We start from the raw sequence: 15099 nt of genomic DNA, 5'->3' as shown, positions 1-15099 counted from the left end.
CCGACAAGCTTTTTGGAGATGGAAATTTCATTCTCCAGCAGGACTTGGCACCTGTCCACACTGCCAAAAGTACCAATACCTGGTTTAAAAACAACAGTAGAACGGTGCTTGATTGGCCAGCAAACTCGCCTGACCTTAACCCCATAAAGAATCAATGGGGTATTGTCAAGAGGAAGACGAGAGACACCAGACCCAACAATGCAGACGAGCTGAAGGCTGTTATCAAAGCCACCTGGCCTTCCATAACACCTCAGCAGTGCCACAGGCTGATTGCCGCCATGCCACGCCACATTGATACAGTAATTGATGCAAAAGGAGCCCCAACAAAGTATTGAGTGCATTTACTGAACATACATTTCATTAGGTCAACATTTCGGATTTTAAAATCATTTTTCAAGCTGTTGTTATAAAGTATTCTAATTTACTGAGATAATGACTTTTGTGTTTTCATTGGCTGTAAGCCATAGTCATCAACATTGACAGAAATAAACACTTGAAATAGATCTCTCTCTCTGTAATGACTCTATATAATATGAGTTTCACTTTTTGTATTGAAGAACTTAAATAAATTAACTTTTTGATGATATTCTAATTTAGTGAGATGCACCTGTATAAAACCAAGAGGCTTGGTTTTTATGACAGAAAATGTGTTGGTATTAATACAAACCGTATTGGAATCCCAAGGCTTTTCATTTCTGGAGCCCAGCCCGCCTAAACGTGTCAGCTTCCATTTTTACCATTATACCTCTGGAAGAACCTTTCCTCCAGCCACGGGGCAGCTGCAGCGGCTTTTTATGTTCTTATAGGTGTTGTGCCTACACACAACAGCCTTAGGTTAGTGCTATCATCGATTATAACCTATCCCTAACCAGGCGGAATTGCCCTATTTTGTATGCGCTTCTGTCCCTCTCCAGAGCTTTTCAGTCTATAGCAAAAGTGACTATTTTGATTCCACAGCCACTTTCTGGAAATTATCAAGAAGTGCATGTTGGAGAGTGAAAATTGCAAATGTGTCATTTTATTACCCAACACATAGTGCCCAGATTGTGCTCCAGGAGACACACACCGTAAATTAAGTGGGTTCTTCTCACAATAGTAATTCCAAATACATGGATGCTAAGTATGGTTTGGTCACACTGCAAGGCTCAGAAGCGAGGGGGAGATTTGACTTTGGGAGAGTGGATATTGCTGGATGGGTTTATGGAAGCCATGTTGCTTTTCAAGAGCCTTTATTAGACTATGAACTGTCATTGTCTTGGTGAATAATGTAATTTTTTAAAGAACATGCATTTTAAGGAGTGTTTGTAGAAATGTTCAAAAATATAAATTTTAAAGATATTTTATTTAAAATTAATAATTGTGTTTTTTCTTAGCAGATGATTATACCAGGAGATCAGAGGGACAGCTGACAACTTCAATTTTTAAATCGGATGATCTCGAGATCCCACAGGATACAACTGAAGTGAATGCCATTACTCCAGATATAACATCATCCCTTCACAACAAAGATCTATCATCTGATCCTTTGAAACAGGTCCTGTCTTCTGATTCATTACCGACTACTAAGGAAAATCAAAGTCACAAAATAAGCATTAAAAAACAAACTGCTTCTAAAGCAAAGAAGCCATTTTCACTTTCAGAACCTAGAAAAAGTTTTCCCCTCGAAAAATCTTTCCTTAAACATCAAAAAATTCACACAGCGGAGAATAGATTTTCTTGTTCCAAGTGTGGGAAATGTTTTAACCAGATATCAGATCTTGTTTCTCACCAGAAAATTCACACAGGTGAGAAGCCTTTTTCATGTTTAGAATGTGGGAAATGTTTTAACCGGAAAGCGCATCTTGATTGCCACCAGAGAACTCACACAGGGGAGAAACCTTTTTCCTGTTCAGAATGTGGGAAATGTTTTAACCAGAAATCAAATTTTATGAAACATCAGAATACTCACACAGGGGAGAAGCCATTTTCCTGTTCAGATTGTGGGAAATGTTTTAATCAGAAATTAGATTGTGTTACTCACCAGAGAACTCACACAGGGGAGAAGCCTTTTTCATGTTCAGAATGTGGGAAATGTTTTAACCGGAAAGCGCATCTTAATAACCACCAGAGAATTCACACAGGGGAGAAGCCTTTTTCATGTTCAGAATGTGGGAAATGTTTTACAGAGAAATCAAGTCTTATGAAACATCAGAATACTCACACAGGGGAGAAGCCATTTTCCTGTTCAGACTGTGGGAAGTGTTTTAATCAGAAATCAGATCTTGTTACTCACCTGAGAATTCACACAGGGGAGAAGCCTTTTTCATGTTTAGAATGTGGGAAATGTTTTAACCGGAAAGCACATCTTATTAACCACCAGAGAATTCACACAGGGGAGAAGCCTTTTTCCTGTTCAGAATGTGGGAAATGTTTTAATCAGAAATCAGATTTTGTTAAGCACCAGAGAATACACACAGGGGAGAAGCCTTTTTCATGTTCAGAATGTGGGAAATATTTTAAACAGAAAGCTCATCTTGTTATCCACCAGAGAACTCACACAGGGAAGAAGCCTTTTTCCTGCTCAGAATGTGGGAAATGTTTTAACCAGAAATCAAATGTTGTTATACACCTAAGAACCCACACAGGGAAGAAGCCCTTTTCCTGTTCAGAATGTGGGAAATGTTTTACAGAGAAATCAAGTCTTATCAAACATCAGGGAACTCACACAGAGAAGAAGCCCCTTTTTCCAGCTTAGAATGTGGAAAATGTTTGACCAGAAATCCTATTTGGTTAAACACCAGAGAACCCACATAGCTGAGAAGCCTTTTCCATGTTCAAAATGTGGGAAATGTTTTGTGAATAAATAATCTCTTCTTGGTCACCAGAAAACTCATACTGGGGAGAAATCTTTTTCATGTTCAGAATGTTGGAAATGTTTTAACCGAAAATTGTATCTTCATAAAGGGGTTGTTCACTACTAGGACAACTCCTTCTCATTCCTCATGTTTGGCCTTGTTAAAATAAAAACACTCATACGCACCTCCCGTTCTGGCACTGTTCCATTGGTGTCACAACTTGCTTTCCCGGGGCTCACATAAAGTTGTTACATCACACAAGCTCTGTGCCCAATCAACGCCGCCTTCACTGTCCTCGCCTTTGGATGTATTGAACATCAACAGGAGGGACATAGCACCAAGAGAATGCACACACTGAAAGCACTCTCGTCAGACCGTGTTCCTGGGGGAATTATAAGCAATTTACAGCCTCCAACATGACTTTCGATATGGGAAAGAAAGAAGAGATCAGAGGTTAGTCTGAGGTCCTCCACCTCTGTCAGCATGCCTGGTGTGCAGCGTTTCTTATGGAAGGTCTTATCTTCCTGCTCCAGAGCTATTACTGCCTCACCTCAGCATGGAAAAAAGCAGTCTAAACCCTCATGATGCCAGACAGCTCCAGCCTGTAAGTCCTGCAGCAATTTCTCTCTTAATGTAGGCCTCACAAGAAAACAGCTCCACAAATCTCCCTGTACGCTCACCAAAGCCCCCATACTGAGCAGTGCTTGCTTCACAGGGACATTTACCTCCCAGCCACAGGTTATTCTGATGTGGGGAACAACATAACTTATTTGTATATCAGATTGCGTCTATCCCTACTAAAGAAGATATGGAGCAATATATTCAGAGGCTGGAGACCACATACAATACTGAAATACGTCCCCTCACTTCTATCCTGTCACAGCTTACTGACGAGGTACAGAGATTAGAGGATAATGTCGTCCAAGTTAGAGGCCATCATAATGTTCAGAAACTAACACTGGATCTTCACAGCCAGTAAATAAACCATGTGTTTAATATGGTTGATGATCAAGAAAATCGCAATAATATCTGGATAAGGGGTATACCTGAAAGCATCAATGCACAAGTGATTATGCCAACACTGCGATCATTATTCAATAATATTCTTGGTGATCCTATTGATAAGGAGCTGGAGATTTTAAAGGCACACCGTACAATAGGCAATCATGGCCCAGATCCTGAGCGTCCAAGGGACATTACCTGTCGCATACATTTTTTCAATGTAAAAGAGGCCATTGTGAGGAAAGCAGAGGAGTTGAGTCCTGGTGATTTCAATGGAAAACGCATATAATTGCTCACATATCTATCCTGAATGACACTTGCTAAAAGAAGGGTATTGAAACCACTACTTGATGCCCTCTGGGAAAATGGCCTGATGTACTCCTGGGGGTACCCATTCTAGCTGTAAATTTTCAAAGATCCAAGCAACATGAGACCTATTTGTGATGCCCTGGACATTCCATATATCTGACTGGCCACCTGCTCCACCATTGCCACAGAGAGTTCCAGCACATCACAGAAGGCGTTCAATGGATCAGGAACTTGATGGTGATGCAACCAGATGGGAAAGGAACCTGCCAATCATATGAGCTCCTGAAATGAATCTAGTCTTCCTTGATGAGAGAGACAGTTTTCAGATGATTACTTATTTCTTTAAGCATATAATTAGATACAGTTGTGCACAAAAGTTTACATACCCTGGCAGAATTTTTGCTTTCTTGGCCTTGTTTCAGAGAATATGAATGATAACAAAAAAACTTTTTCTCCACTCATGGTTATTGGTTGGGTGAAGCCATTAATGTGTTTTCTCTTTTATAAATCTTAATGACAACCAAAAACATCCAAATGACCCTGATCAAAAGTTCACATACCCCAGTTCTTAATACCGTGTATTGCCCCCTTTAACATCAATGACAGCTTGAAGTCTTTTGTGGTAGTTGTGGATGAGGTTTTTTATTTCCTCAGATGGTAAAGCTGCCCATTCTTCTTGGCAAAAAGCCTGCAGTTCCTGTAAATTCTTGGGCTGTCTAAAATGAATTGTGCGCTTGAGATCTCCCCAGAGTGACTCAATGATATTGAGGTCAGGAGACTGAGATGGCCACTCCAGAACCTTCACTTTGTTCTGCTGTAGCCAATGACAGGTCGACTTGGCCTTGTATTTTGGATGGTTGTCATGTTGAAACGTCCAAGTACATCCCATGTGCATCTTCCGGGCTGATGAGTGAAAATTTATCTTCAGTATTTGCTGATAACATGCTGCATTCATCTTTCCTTCAACTTTTACCGAGTTTCCTGTGCCTTTGTAGTTCACACATCCCCAAAACATCAGCGATCCACCTCTGTGCTTTACAGTAGGAAAGGTGTTCCTTTCATCATAGGCCTTGTTGACCTCTCTCCAAATGTAACGTTTATGGTTGTGGCCAAAAAGTTAAATTTTGGTCTCATCACTCCAAATTACCTTGTTCCAGAAGTTTTGAGGCTTGTCTCTGTGCTGTTTGGCGTATTGTAGGTGAGATACTTTGTGGCATTTGCGCAGTAATGGCTTTCTTCTGGCGACTCGACCATGCAGCCCATTTTTCCTCAAGTGCCTCCTGATTGTGCATCTTGAAACAGCCACACCGCTAGTTTTCAGAGAGTCCTGAATTTCAGATGATGTTATTTGTGGGTTTTTCTTTGCATCCCGAACAATATTCCTGGCCGTTGTGGCTGAAATCTTTGTTCGTCTACCTTTGCTGTGCTATACAGTTCAACTACCTTTTTCCATAGATCCGTTGAAAATTCTTTTGCTTTCCCTATGACACACAATCCAGAAACGTCAGTGCACACACACTGATTACCAGCAAACAGGTCACAGGTGAGGATGTTAATTCTGCTGGGGTATGTAAACTTTTGAGCAGAACTGTACCATTGCTACAGCTGTGGATACAAAAGGTCTAATATCCCATATTTATAGGCAGTTACTGGCCCTATATTTGGATAAATATCCTTTGATAGTTAAGACAAAATGGGAGGAGGATGTGGGTCCCTTATCTGAGGAGCAATGGGGGAAATACTGGATTTGACACCGAAACTTTCATTGTCAGAGTCACAAAGATTATCCCGAATTCTTCTTATTCATAGGGTATATAGATCCCCAAGTATTTTATTTAAAATTGAAATACAAACGGATGACGCATGTCTTAGATGTGATCAAAATGACGCCCACCTGATGCATATGACGTGGGAATGTGTAAATATTGGCGACTACTGGAAGGGTGTGATCGCTCTTGTACTATCTGTATTTGGGATACAACTTCAGTTGGAACCTAAAATCTGTATCCTAGGACTCCTGGGAGAGGATGTAGACCCAGACTCCATATGGCAATAGCTAGCTCAGGAGTATTATTCCAAGCCAGAAACTTGTTGGCACTACATTGGATAGACAATTCTCCCCCAACGATAACAGAACTAAAATCCAGGATAAATAACACTCTATGGTTGGAAAGGGGATCTTATATTAAAGGAACGCTCTCAAGAAATCCATACACATATAGGAACAATGGTTAATTACCCCAGGTATTGCTTCAGAAAAGCTCAGAAATACTATACTAGACCGTTTGTCTATTTCCTTATAGTAAACCAGGAATTTATATCCAAGGTGTCAGCAAATAATAATTGTCTCAGTCCACACAATTGCCTCTTCTTAGATATATTCTTTTTCTTTTGATGTCGCAATAGGGAAAAAAATAAACAGGAATATTTCAGATATTTATGTGCAAATGTAAAATTACTGTTCCAAAACATTGTACTATAGAGCGATATTGGAATTTATATCATTGTAAACTGGTTCTTGTATTGTTTACTGGTTTTTCTTTCTTTTTATTTTTTTTTGTCATAAAGTTTATTTAAAAAAAAAAAAAAATGTTGGTCTTTCTTTGTTTTGTTAAATAAAAATGATCTGATTGAAAAAAAGAAAGGAGCGTCTTTACTAGATCAAACATATTGTTATGATCTGCAACATAAACTAAGGAAAGATAGGGGAAAGCTGTCCCTACAGTAAGACTAAGCTGAATCCCTATGATGTAGCGGGCTGCCTGTTCCTTGTGAACAGACCCGCCTTCGTCCTCGGCTAGTCTGAATGGAGACCTATAGAAACAAGGGAGGGGTCCCTAAATGAACTAAGGACTGGGACAAAAATGGGACACCTCCTAAACAGAAGTTGTTGCAGAGCAAAAAGGACAAACTGACAAAAAGTACTAAAGGTCTCAGAGGACCAAGAACTGACAGAGATAGGCACCGAAGCACCTGGCTAGAGAGACAGTCTAAACAACACTGAAGTCCAGCAAAGCCAGAAGGGCGGAGCTGGAATATATAGGCAGCTGGTCACGTGACCGCAAAACACAAGATAGCAAAAACTAACAGGAGGGTTCTAACACATATACAAAATATCAAGATCACATGTGAAGGTACTTGTACGAATTCGCAAATAAATGTGGTCTCTCATTGGCAAGAAGGTTACATCCTCAGATGCAAAGGACATACAATATAGATGAAAAGTTTGGACACACCTTCTAATTTAAAGATTTTTCTATATTTTCATGACTATGAAAATTGTACATTCACACTGAAGGCATCAAAACTATGAATTAACACATGTGGAATTATATACTTTACAAAAAAGTGTGAAACAACTAAAAATATGTCATATTCTAGGTTCTTCAAAGTAGCCACCTTTTGCTTTGATGACTGCTTTGCACACTCTTGGCATTCTCTTGATGAGCTTCAAGAGGTAGTCACTGGAAATGGTTTTCACTTCACAGGTGTGCCCTGTCAGGTTTAATAAGTGGTATTTCTTGCCTTATAAATGGGGTTGGGACCATCAGTTGTGTTGTGCAGAAGTCTGGTGGATACACAGCTGATAGTCCTACTGAATAGACTGTTAGCTGCTTTTTTCTTGCCATAATACAAATTCTAAGTAAAGAAAAACGAGTGGCAATCATTACTTTAAGAAATGAAGGTCAGTCAGTCTGAAAAATTGGGCAAACTTTGAAAATGTCCCCAAGTGCAGTTGCAAAAACCATCAAGCGCTACAAAGAAACTGGCTCACATGAGGACCGCCACAGGAAAGGAAGACCAAGAGTCACCTCTGCGTCTGAGGATAAGTTTATCCGAGTCACCAGCCTCAGGAATTACAGGTTAACAGCAGCTGAGATTAGAGACCAGGTCAATGCCACACAGAGTTCTAGCAGCAGACACATCTCTTCAACAACTGTTAAGAGGAGACTTTGTGCAGCAGGCCTTCATGGTAAAATAGCTGCTAGGAAACCACTGCTAAGGACAGGCAACAAGCAGAAGAGACTTGTTTGGGCTAAAGAACACAAGGAATGGACATTAGACCAGTGGAAATCTGTGCTTTGGTCTGATGAGTCCAAATTTGAGATCTTTGGTTCCAACCACCGTGTCTTTGTGCGAACCAGAAAAGGTGAACGGATGGACTCTACATGCCTGGTTCCCAACGTGAAGCATGGAAGAGGAGGTTGGATGGTGTGGGGGTGCTTTGCTGGTGACACTGTTGGGGATTTATTCAAAATTGAAGGCATACTGAACCAGCATGGCTACCACAGCATCTTGCAGCGGCATGCTATTCCATCCGGTTTGCGTTTAGTTGGACCATCATTTATTTTTCAACAGGACAACAGGCTGTGTAAGGGCTATTTGACCAAGAAGGAGAGTGATGGGGTGCTACGCCAGATGACCTGGCCTCCACAGTCACCAGACCTGAACCCAATCGAGATGTTTGGGGTGAGCTGGACCGCAGAGTGAAGGCAAAAGGGCCAACAAGTGCTAAGCATCTCTGGGAACTCCTTCAAGATTGTTGGAAGACCATTTCCGGTGACTACTTCTTGAAACTCATCAAGAGAATGCCAAGAGTGTGCAAAGCAGTCATGAAAGCAAAAGGTGGCTACTTAGAAGAACCTACAATATAAGACCTATTTTCAGTTGTTTCACACTTTTTTGTTAAGTATATAATTCCACATGTGTTAATTCATAGTTTTGATGCCTTCAGTGTGAATGTACAATTTTCATAGTCATGAAAATACAGAAAAATCTTTAAATGAGGTGTGTCCAAACTTTTGGTCTGTACTGTATGTATCCAAAATAAAAGGAGCACCAAGACTATAAATTCATAGCCCCACTGACATAGCTGAAGCATTTTGTTGCCATTGTAGCTCGCTATATAATATTCATGAACAATACCACGACATGCCGCCTAATATTCTTGAAACAAAAATTGATAAATATATTAGGACACTGCCGTTCCTTTCTTACAGACCCCTGAGCAGGAGATACTAGACAAAACTTTCACTTAATAAGAGGTAGGAGAGGCCAATAAATAATTCCCTATCGGGAAGAGCCCTGGGCCAGATGGATTCAATAATAGATTTTATAACATGTTTGCACCTCTGTTATTACCATTTTTAGCCAAAGTGTTCAATAATATCTCAGAAGACTCCCCCTTTTGCCCCCCAATCACTTAAGGCTCATATAATGGTTTCATCAAAGCCTGGAAAATAATCAAATACCTGCCCTAATATTCATCCAATATCATTAAATAATGTAGACGTCAAAATATTCTCTAAAGTAATTACATCACGGCTCTCCCACTATCTACCCTCAATTGTTAGCAACGATCAGGTTGGCTTCATTAAGGGCAGAGAAGCTCGTGATAATAAAAATAAAATGTTGTTAATTTCACATGCAAAAAACAGGGGATCCCAATGTGCCTTGTTTCTGCCTACGCTAAAAAAGCGTTTGACACAGTGCATTGGACTTTCTTGAAGAGCACCCTACCACAAATTAGGTTGGACTTTCTTGTTATCTAAAATTCTATCATTATACACTGACCCTAAAGCGATAGGGTAAACGGCCTTCTATCTGACACATTTTCTATTAAAAAGGGGACGAGACAAGAGTGTCCCTTATCACCTCTGCTATACACATTGGTGAAGGAACATTTAGCGGTAGCATTAAATACAAATCCAGATATTAGTGGAGTTACTATAAACTCCCATCACTATAAACTAGCTCTACATGCAGACGACCTGTTGCTCTATGTTTCAAACCCAATGATCTTATTTCCCTCTATAATAAAGGAATTCGAATAACTCGGCCATGTAAGCAATTTTAAAGTCAACTACTCTAAAACAGAAGCCATAACATAACTTTTAACCCTGAACTGACACAATAACTAATTTCTAACTTCCACTTTAAGTGGCAGAAAGACACAATTAAGTACCTGGGTATACAAATTCTGGGGAACTTGGATGATCTGTATCTTTTAAATTATATCCCCCATCCTTGAACAAATGGTTAAAAATTGAATTAATTATAACTTGAAACCCTTGTTCTGGTTTGGTCGTATTAGTGTGATCAAAATGGACATTTTACCAGATCTTCTTTATATATTTCAGACCGTTACGGTCTGCGTTCCTCAGACCTTTTTCTCCCGTCTCAACAATTCTAACAGCAAGTTTGTATGGGGAACATCGAGGCCTAGGATACGTGTTACAATATTGTGAAGAAACAGGAGGGAGGGTTAGGGAGCTGCAACGCAGAATCCAAACAGGGTGAAGATAGTCCACTGAAGGGTGCCGGTCCGGCTGGTGAGCACAGACATATGAAGAAAACGAAAAGGAGAAAATCAGCACTCCAACAGGAAAAATATGAGAAAAATGTATTGGATCATTTAAAAAAAAAAAAAAGTAAAATTCTTATGCGTTTCTGGCGCTAGAGTTGCGCCCTTAGTTATAGCAGATGAGAAAAGGACAATGGAGTCACATTATATTTATTTATATATATATATATATATATATATATATATATATATATATATACACACAAGCACAATGGAGTCACATGACACGAAATGAGAAATCAATTAGACATGCAAAAGGTGTGAAGAAAATCCCGGACACAGTTCACATTGAAGGCAACGAGATCAAATACAGACAAGATGATCATTACAAGCGTCACACAACAAGCCAGAAATGCAAAACACCAAGATGGTGAAAAATAAGATAGAATTAGACCTCATTCTCTTATTCATGCATATCCGTATCCCCCTCTGTATATAAACTGTTTATTGCAGGACATTTGTGTGAAGACCACCGGTGTTAGTTGCCAGGGGATTATCCCATATAGGAACACAACACCGGGATTAAGTGTACAGGTGTGAGATCACAGGGTCCGAACATCGCAAATGCCATCAACTATAGCAACGGAAGGTGGGAGGATATACTGATTATAGAGGGACAGGAACATGTATGCATGAGATGGATGATAGATTCAGTATAGAGCATCACAATAACAATGTCCAATAAACAGAGAAAACGCATCAATGTCTAAATTGTGAATAGAAATATTGTTCTTATCGATCTGACACACGTAAAAATATAATATAAAATAATATGCACAATAACCAATATGGAGAAACTATAAACCTATAACAATGAACATATAAAGGGGAAAAAAATTATGCAAATCAAAATTGAATACATAGTAGAAGATTTACAAGGAAATCCACCCGCATCTGATCTGGAGCAAAGTATAATATCCTGGCAAAGGATCATAGAGCCGCAGATATACCGAGCATTATCTGTCATATCAACGGGAGGCAAATAGATGCATCATTGTAATACAGACGAAAACAAGTACAGAACACTGGTGAGATTACTGTGGAGCATTGTAATGGCGAATCAGATTACTGTGGAGCATTGTAATGGCGAATCAGATTACTGTGGAGCATTGTAATGGGGAATCAGATTACTGTGGAGCATTGTAATGGCGAATCAGATTACTGTGGAGCATTGTAATGGCGAATCAGATTAGATGGAGAATACAAATCCATGATATCCAAGAGCTGGATGTATAACAGATCAATGGCAATGGGAGACGTCTGCATAGAGTCTGATGGAGAACCTGATCGTGAGGCTATAGATGTAGCAAGCATTTCTATCTGTATCAACGAAAAACAGGTAATTACATTATAATTAGTGTTGAGCGATACCTTCCGATATCAGAAAATATCGTATCGGATTGGATCGGACCGATACTCAAAAAGTATCGGATATCGCCGATTCCGATACCGGAAACCAATGCAAGTCAATGGGACACTAATATCGGAATGAAAATAAACCCTTTCTTTCCTTGTAGGTTAATTCTACATGAAGTAAAACAACTAAGAATAATGTAGAATGTATTATGCGAAAAGCCGGCAATTCAGCAGCGGCATACACCGGTACCCGACAATTTACAACAGAAAGAATAGAGCTTCACACATAGATTAGATAGATAGAAACATGTCAGTCACATATATATGAAGTACAGTGACAGTGTTGCTTACTGTACTTGTCATTTAGTGTAAAGGATTTATTAAAAAAAATAATAGTGTTTTCATGCACCGTCTCTTTAAAAAAGCCGGCCGGCAATTCAGCAGCGGTACCCAACAATTTATAACAGACTGAATAGAGCTTCACACATAGATTATATAGAAACATGTCAGTCACATATATATGAAGTACAGTGACAGTGTTGGTTACTGTACTTGTCATTTAGTGTAAAGGATTTATTTAAAAAAATAATAGTGTTTTCATGCACCGTCTCTTTAAGAAAGCCGGCCGGCAATTCAGTATCTGTACCCGACAATTTAGAATAGAAGGAATAGAGAATCACACATAGATTAGATAGATAGAAACATGTCAGTCACATATATATGAAGTACAGTGACAGTGTTGATTACTGTACTTGTCATTTAGTGTTAAAATAAAGGATTTATTTAAAAAAAAATTGGCGTGGGATCCCCCATAATTTTAGTCTCTAGCGGAGGTTAAGCAGACGGCTGGGGCAGATGTTTGAAGCCTGGGAAGGGGGTAATACCCACGGAGCTTCCCAGACTACTAATATCAGCCCCCAGCAGAATACCTAGCCTTTACTAGCTATTAAAATGGGGGACCCCCCAAAAAAAATGACGTGGGGTCCCCCCTATTTTAATAGCTAGCAAAGGCTAGGCAGACAGCTGGGGGCTGATATTAATAGCCCAGGAAGGGTGCCATGAATATTGACCCCCTCCCAGGCTAGAAACACCAGCCGTCAGCCGCCCCAGAAATGGCGCATCCATAGGATGCGCCAATTCTGGCACTTAGCCTCGCTCTTCCCACTGCCCTGTAGCGGTGGCAGTGGGGTAATAGGGCTGGGGTTCATGTCAGCGCCAGCTGCCATGAAGCCCAGGTTAATAATGATGGGCATCTATAAGACACCCCTATTACTAACCTACAAAGTGTTAAAAAAAAAAAACACACTACACCCAGAAAAAAATAATTTATTTGAAATAAAACACACCATTTTATTTAATTCTTAGTTTACTAAAAAAAAAAAATAGTTACCTGTCCACGTTCCTGCGCTGATCTCCCATGCACAGCTGTCACATCTGGAGATGGTGACAGCTGTGCATGGCTGCTGTAAGCTCACACTGCCGGGAACACGTCCGCTCCCGGCAGCGGGAGCCACTGACTGAGGTCACCGGAATGCATTCAGGCAGCGCAGCTCCGGAGACCTCCTTTACGGCACTGCTGTACCGTGGGAATTTCTCACGATACAGCAGGGCCGTAAAGCAGCTAACCGGAGCAGCGCTGCCTGAACTCCGGTGAACCCGCTTATGGAATGACGGGGCTGCTTTACGGCCCCATCATTCTAGCGGCGGCAGCGGTTCAGAGTGGTCACATTCTATGTGGCTGCTCTGAACTGGAGATCTTCGTGGGACACTCGTTGACTACTACGGAGGGGTAAGGATAAGGTTGTGGTTTATTATTTTATATTTTATTACAGGAGATCGATGGCTTCGGGGAATTAGGTGTCTAGGTGAGTATAGGTGTAGTTTTTTATTTTTTACTTTATTTTAGGTGGCGATCGGCGGGGACAGGTAATGTATAAACTAATTTATTGTAGGTAACCACTGGCCACCAATGACATGTATTTAAAATTTATTGGGGACCATGGGGCAATTTAATTAGCAGGATCAGGCTGATGGGAACTACTGCTCCCATCGAGCTGATCCTGCTGGCACGAGTGGACGGGGGACAGACATAGGCCGATGGGAGTAGTAGTGTCACATCGGCCTATGTCTGCCTGCACGCACACACCCGCACACATTGCACAGACACCGCGCACACCCGCACACACTCGCAGACATCGCGCAGACACCGCGCACACCCGCACACACTCGCAGACATCGCACAGACACCGCGCACACCCCCGCAGACATCGCACAGACACCCACACACACTAATCATGACGGGCTGATGGTCTGGGAGGTGAGGCTGACCTGTGCGGCCGTGGGAAAGTTCATGTGAGTTCATGCAATGCAGTCAAGCATGAACTCACATGAACCCTCCGAGGGCACCGCGGCGACTTCAAATGAACAGCTGATCGGCATCACCTGATACCTCAGCTGTTCATTTGAAATAACCGGCGGGAAAGCGCAGCACAGAACGGGAAAGCCGGCGGTGAAGTCTTTTCACTGCCGGCTTCCCCGCCCGGGTCCTTCGTTCCCCGCTCCTTGGTGCTGCGCTCCCCGCCCGGTCTTAACTTACGATCAGGATGGGAGGTGGCGAGGGGAGCGGAGGATCGGGGTGGGAGGCTGCGGGGAAGCAGTATGGGGCTGTGTGATTGTTTAAAAGCCGGCGGCTATTTACCGCCCGCCGGCTTTTTACCGCGTGCCGGCTTTTAAACAATCAGGAGAATTCTCTCACGCTGGGATGGCATTCTGATGACAGGCTGGATCTCAGCTGAGCGCTGCCATCCATCTTGTCATCGTTCAGAGACACTGCAGAGCGCAGGCATTATGGGAACTTCCGATTCCGGTATTCGATATTGTAAAAGTATCGGAATTAAGTATCGGAATTCCGATACCGCGAATATCGGCCGATACCCGATATTTCAGTATCGGAATGCTCAACACTAATTATAATAAAACTGACAAAAACAAATATCTGACGCAGAACTGAATCGTGAAGCTGTGGATGTAGCGGGAATTTCTATCTGTATCAATGAAAAACAAATCATTGAATTATATTGTGAGAAAACTGACAAAAATAAATATATGAGAAATGGGAGATAAATAAGCTGCAGAACATTGCAATGGAAATACTCCGTCATTGCTGAAAAATCTTTAAGATATTTGCATCATTTATGTGCGTTCTGTGAAGAAGAATCAGCAATGATAGCCAAT

At 41.1% G+C, this 15099-nt stretch overlaps 2 protein-coding genes across 5 annotated transcripts in view; both read left to right on the top strand.

Annotated features, from left to right (window-relative positions):
- Window positions 1-6592, top strand: part of LOC141201476 (uncharacterized) — a 33659-nt gene extending 27067 nt beyond the window's left edge. For 3 of the 4 annotated variants that reach the window (XM_073663480.1, XM_073663479.1, XM_073663478.1), the window contains exon 7: window positions 1374-6592. In XM_073663480.1, the coding sequence (XP_073519581.1) occupies window positions 1374-2734 (1361 nt within the window). In that variant the 3' untranslated portion in view covers window positions 2735-6592. The remainder of the gene's footprint in view (window positions 1-1373) is intronic. The other variant, XM_073663481.1, reaches the window with a different exon arrangement.
- Window positions 1-15099, top strand: part of LOC141201484 (gastrula zinc finger protein XlCGF66.1-like) — a 306294-nt gene that overhangs the window by 248032 nt on the left and 43163 nt on the right. The gene's annotated exons all lie outside the window — the stretch shown is intronic.

This window comes from Phyllobates terribilis, unplaced genomic scaffold (assembly GCF_046119375.1).
Source record: "Phyllobates terribilis strain yellow unplaced genomic scaffold, ASM4611937v1 Scaffold_116__1_contigs__length_5312468, whole genome shotgun sequence".
In the NCBI taxonomy this organism is placed as follows: Eukaryota; Metazoa; Chordata; class Amphibia; order Anura; family Dendrobatidae; genus Phyllobates; species Phyllobates terribilis.
This window is presented reverse-complemented; position numbering and strand designations above follow the sequence as displayed.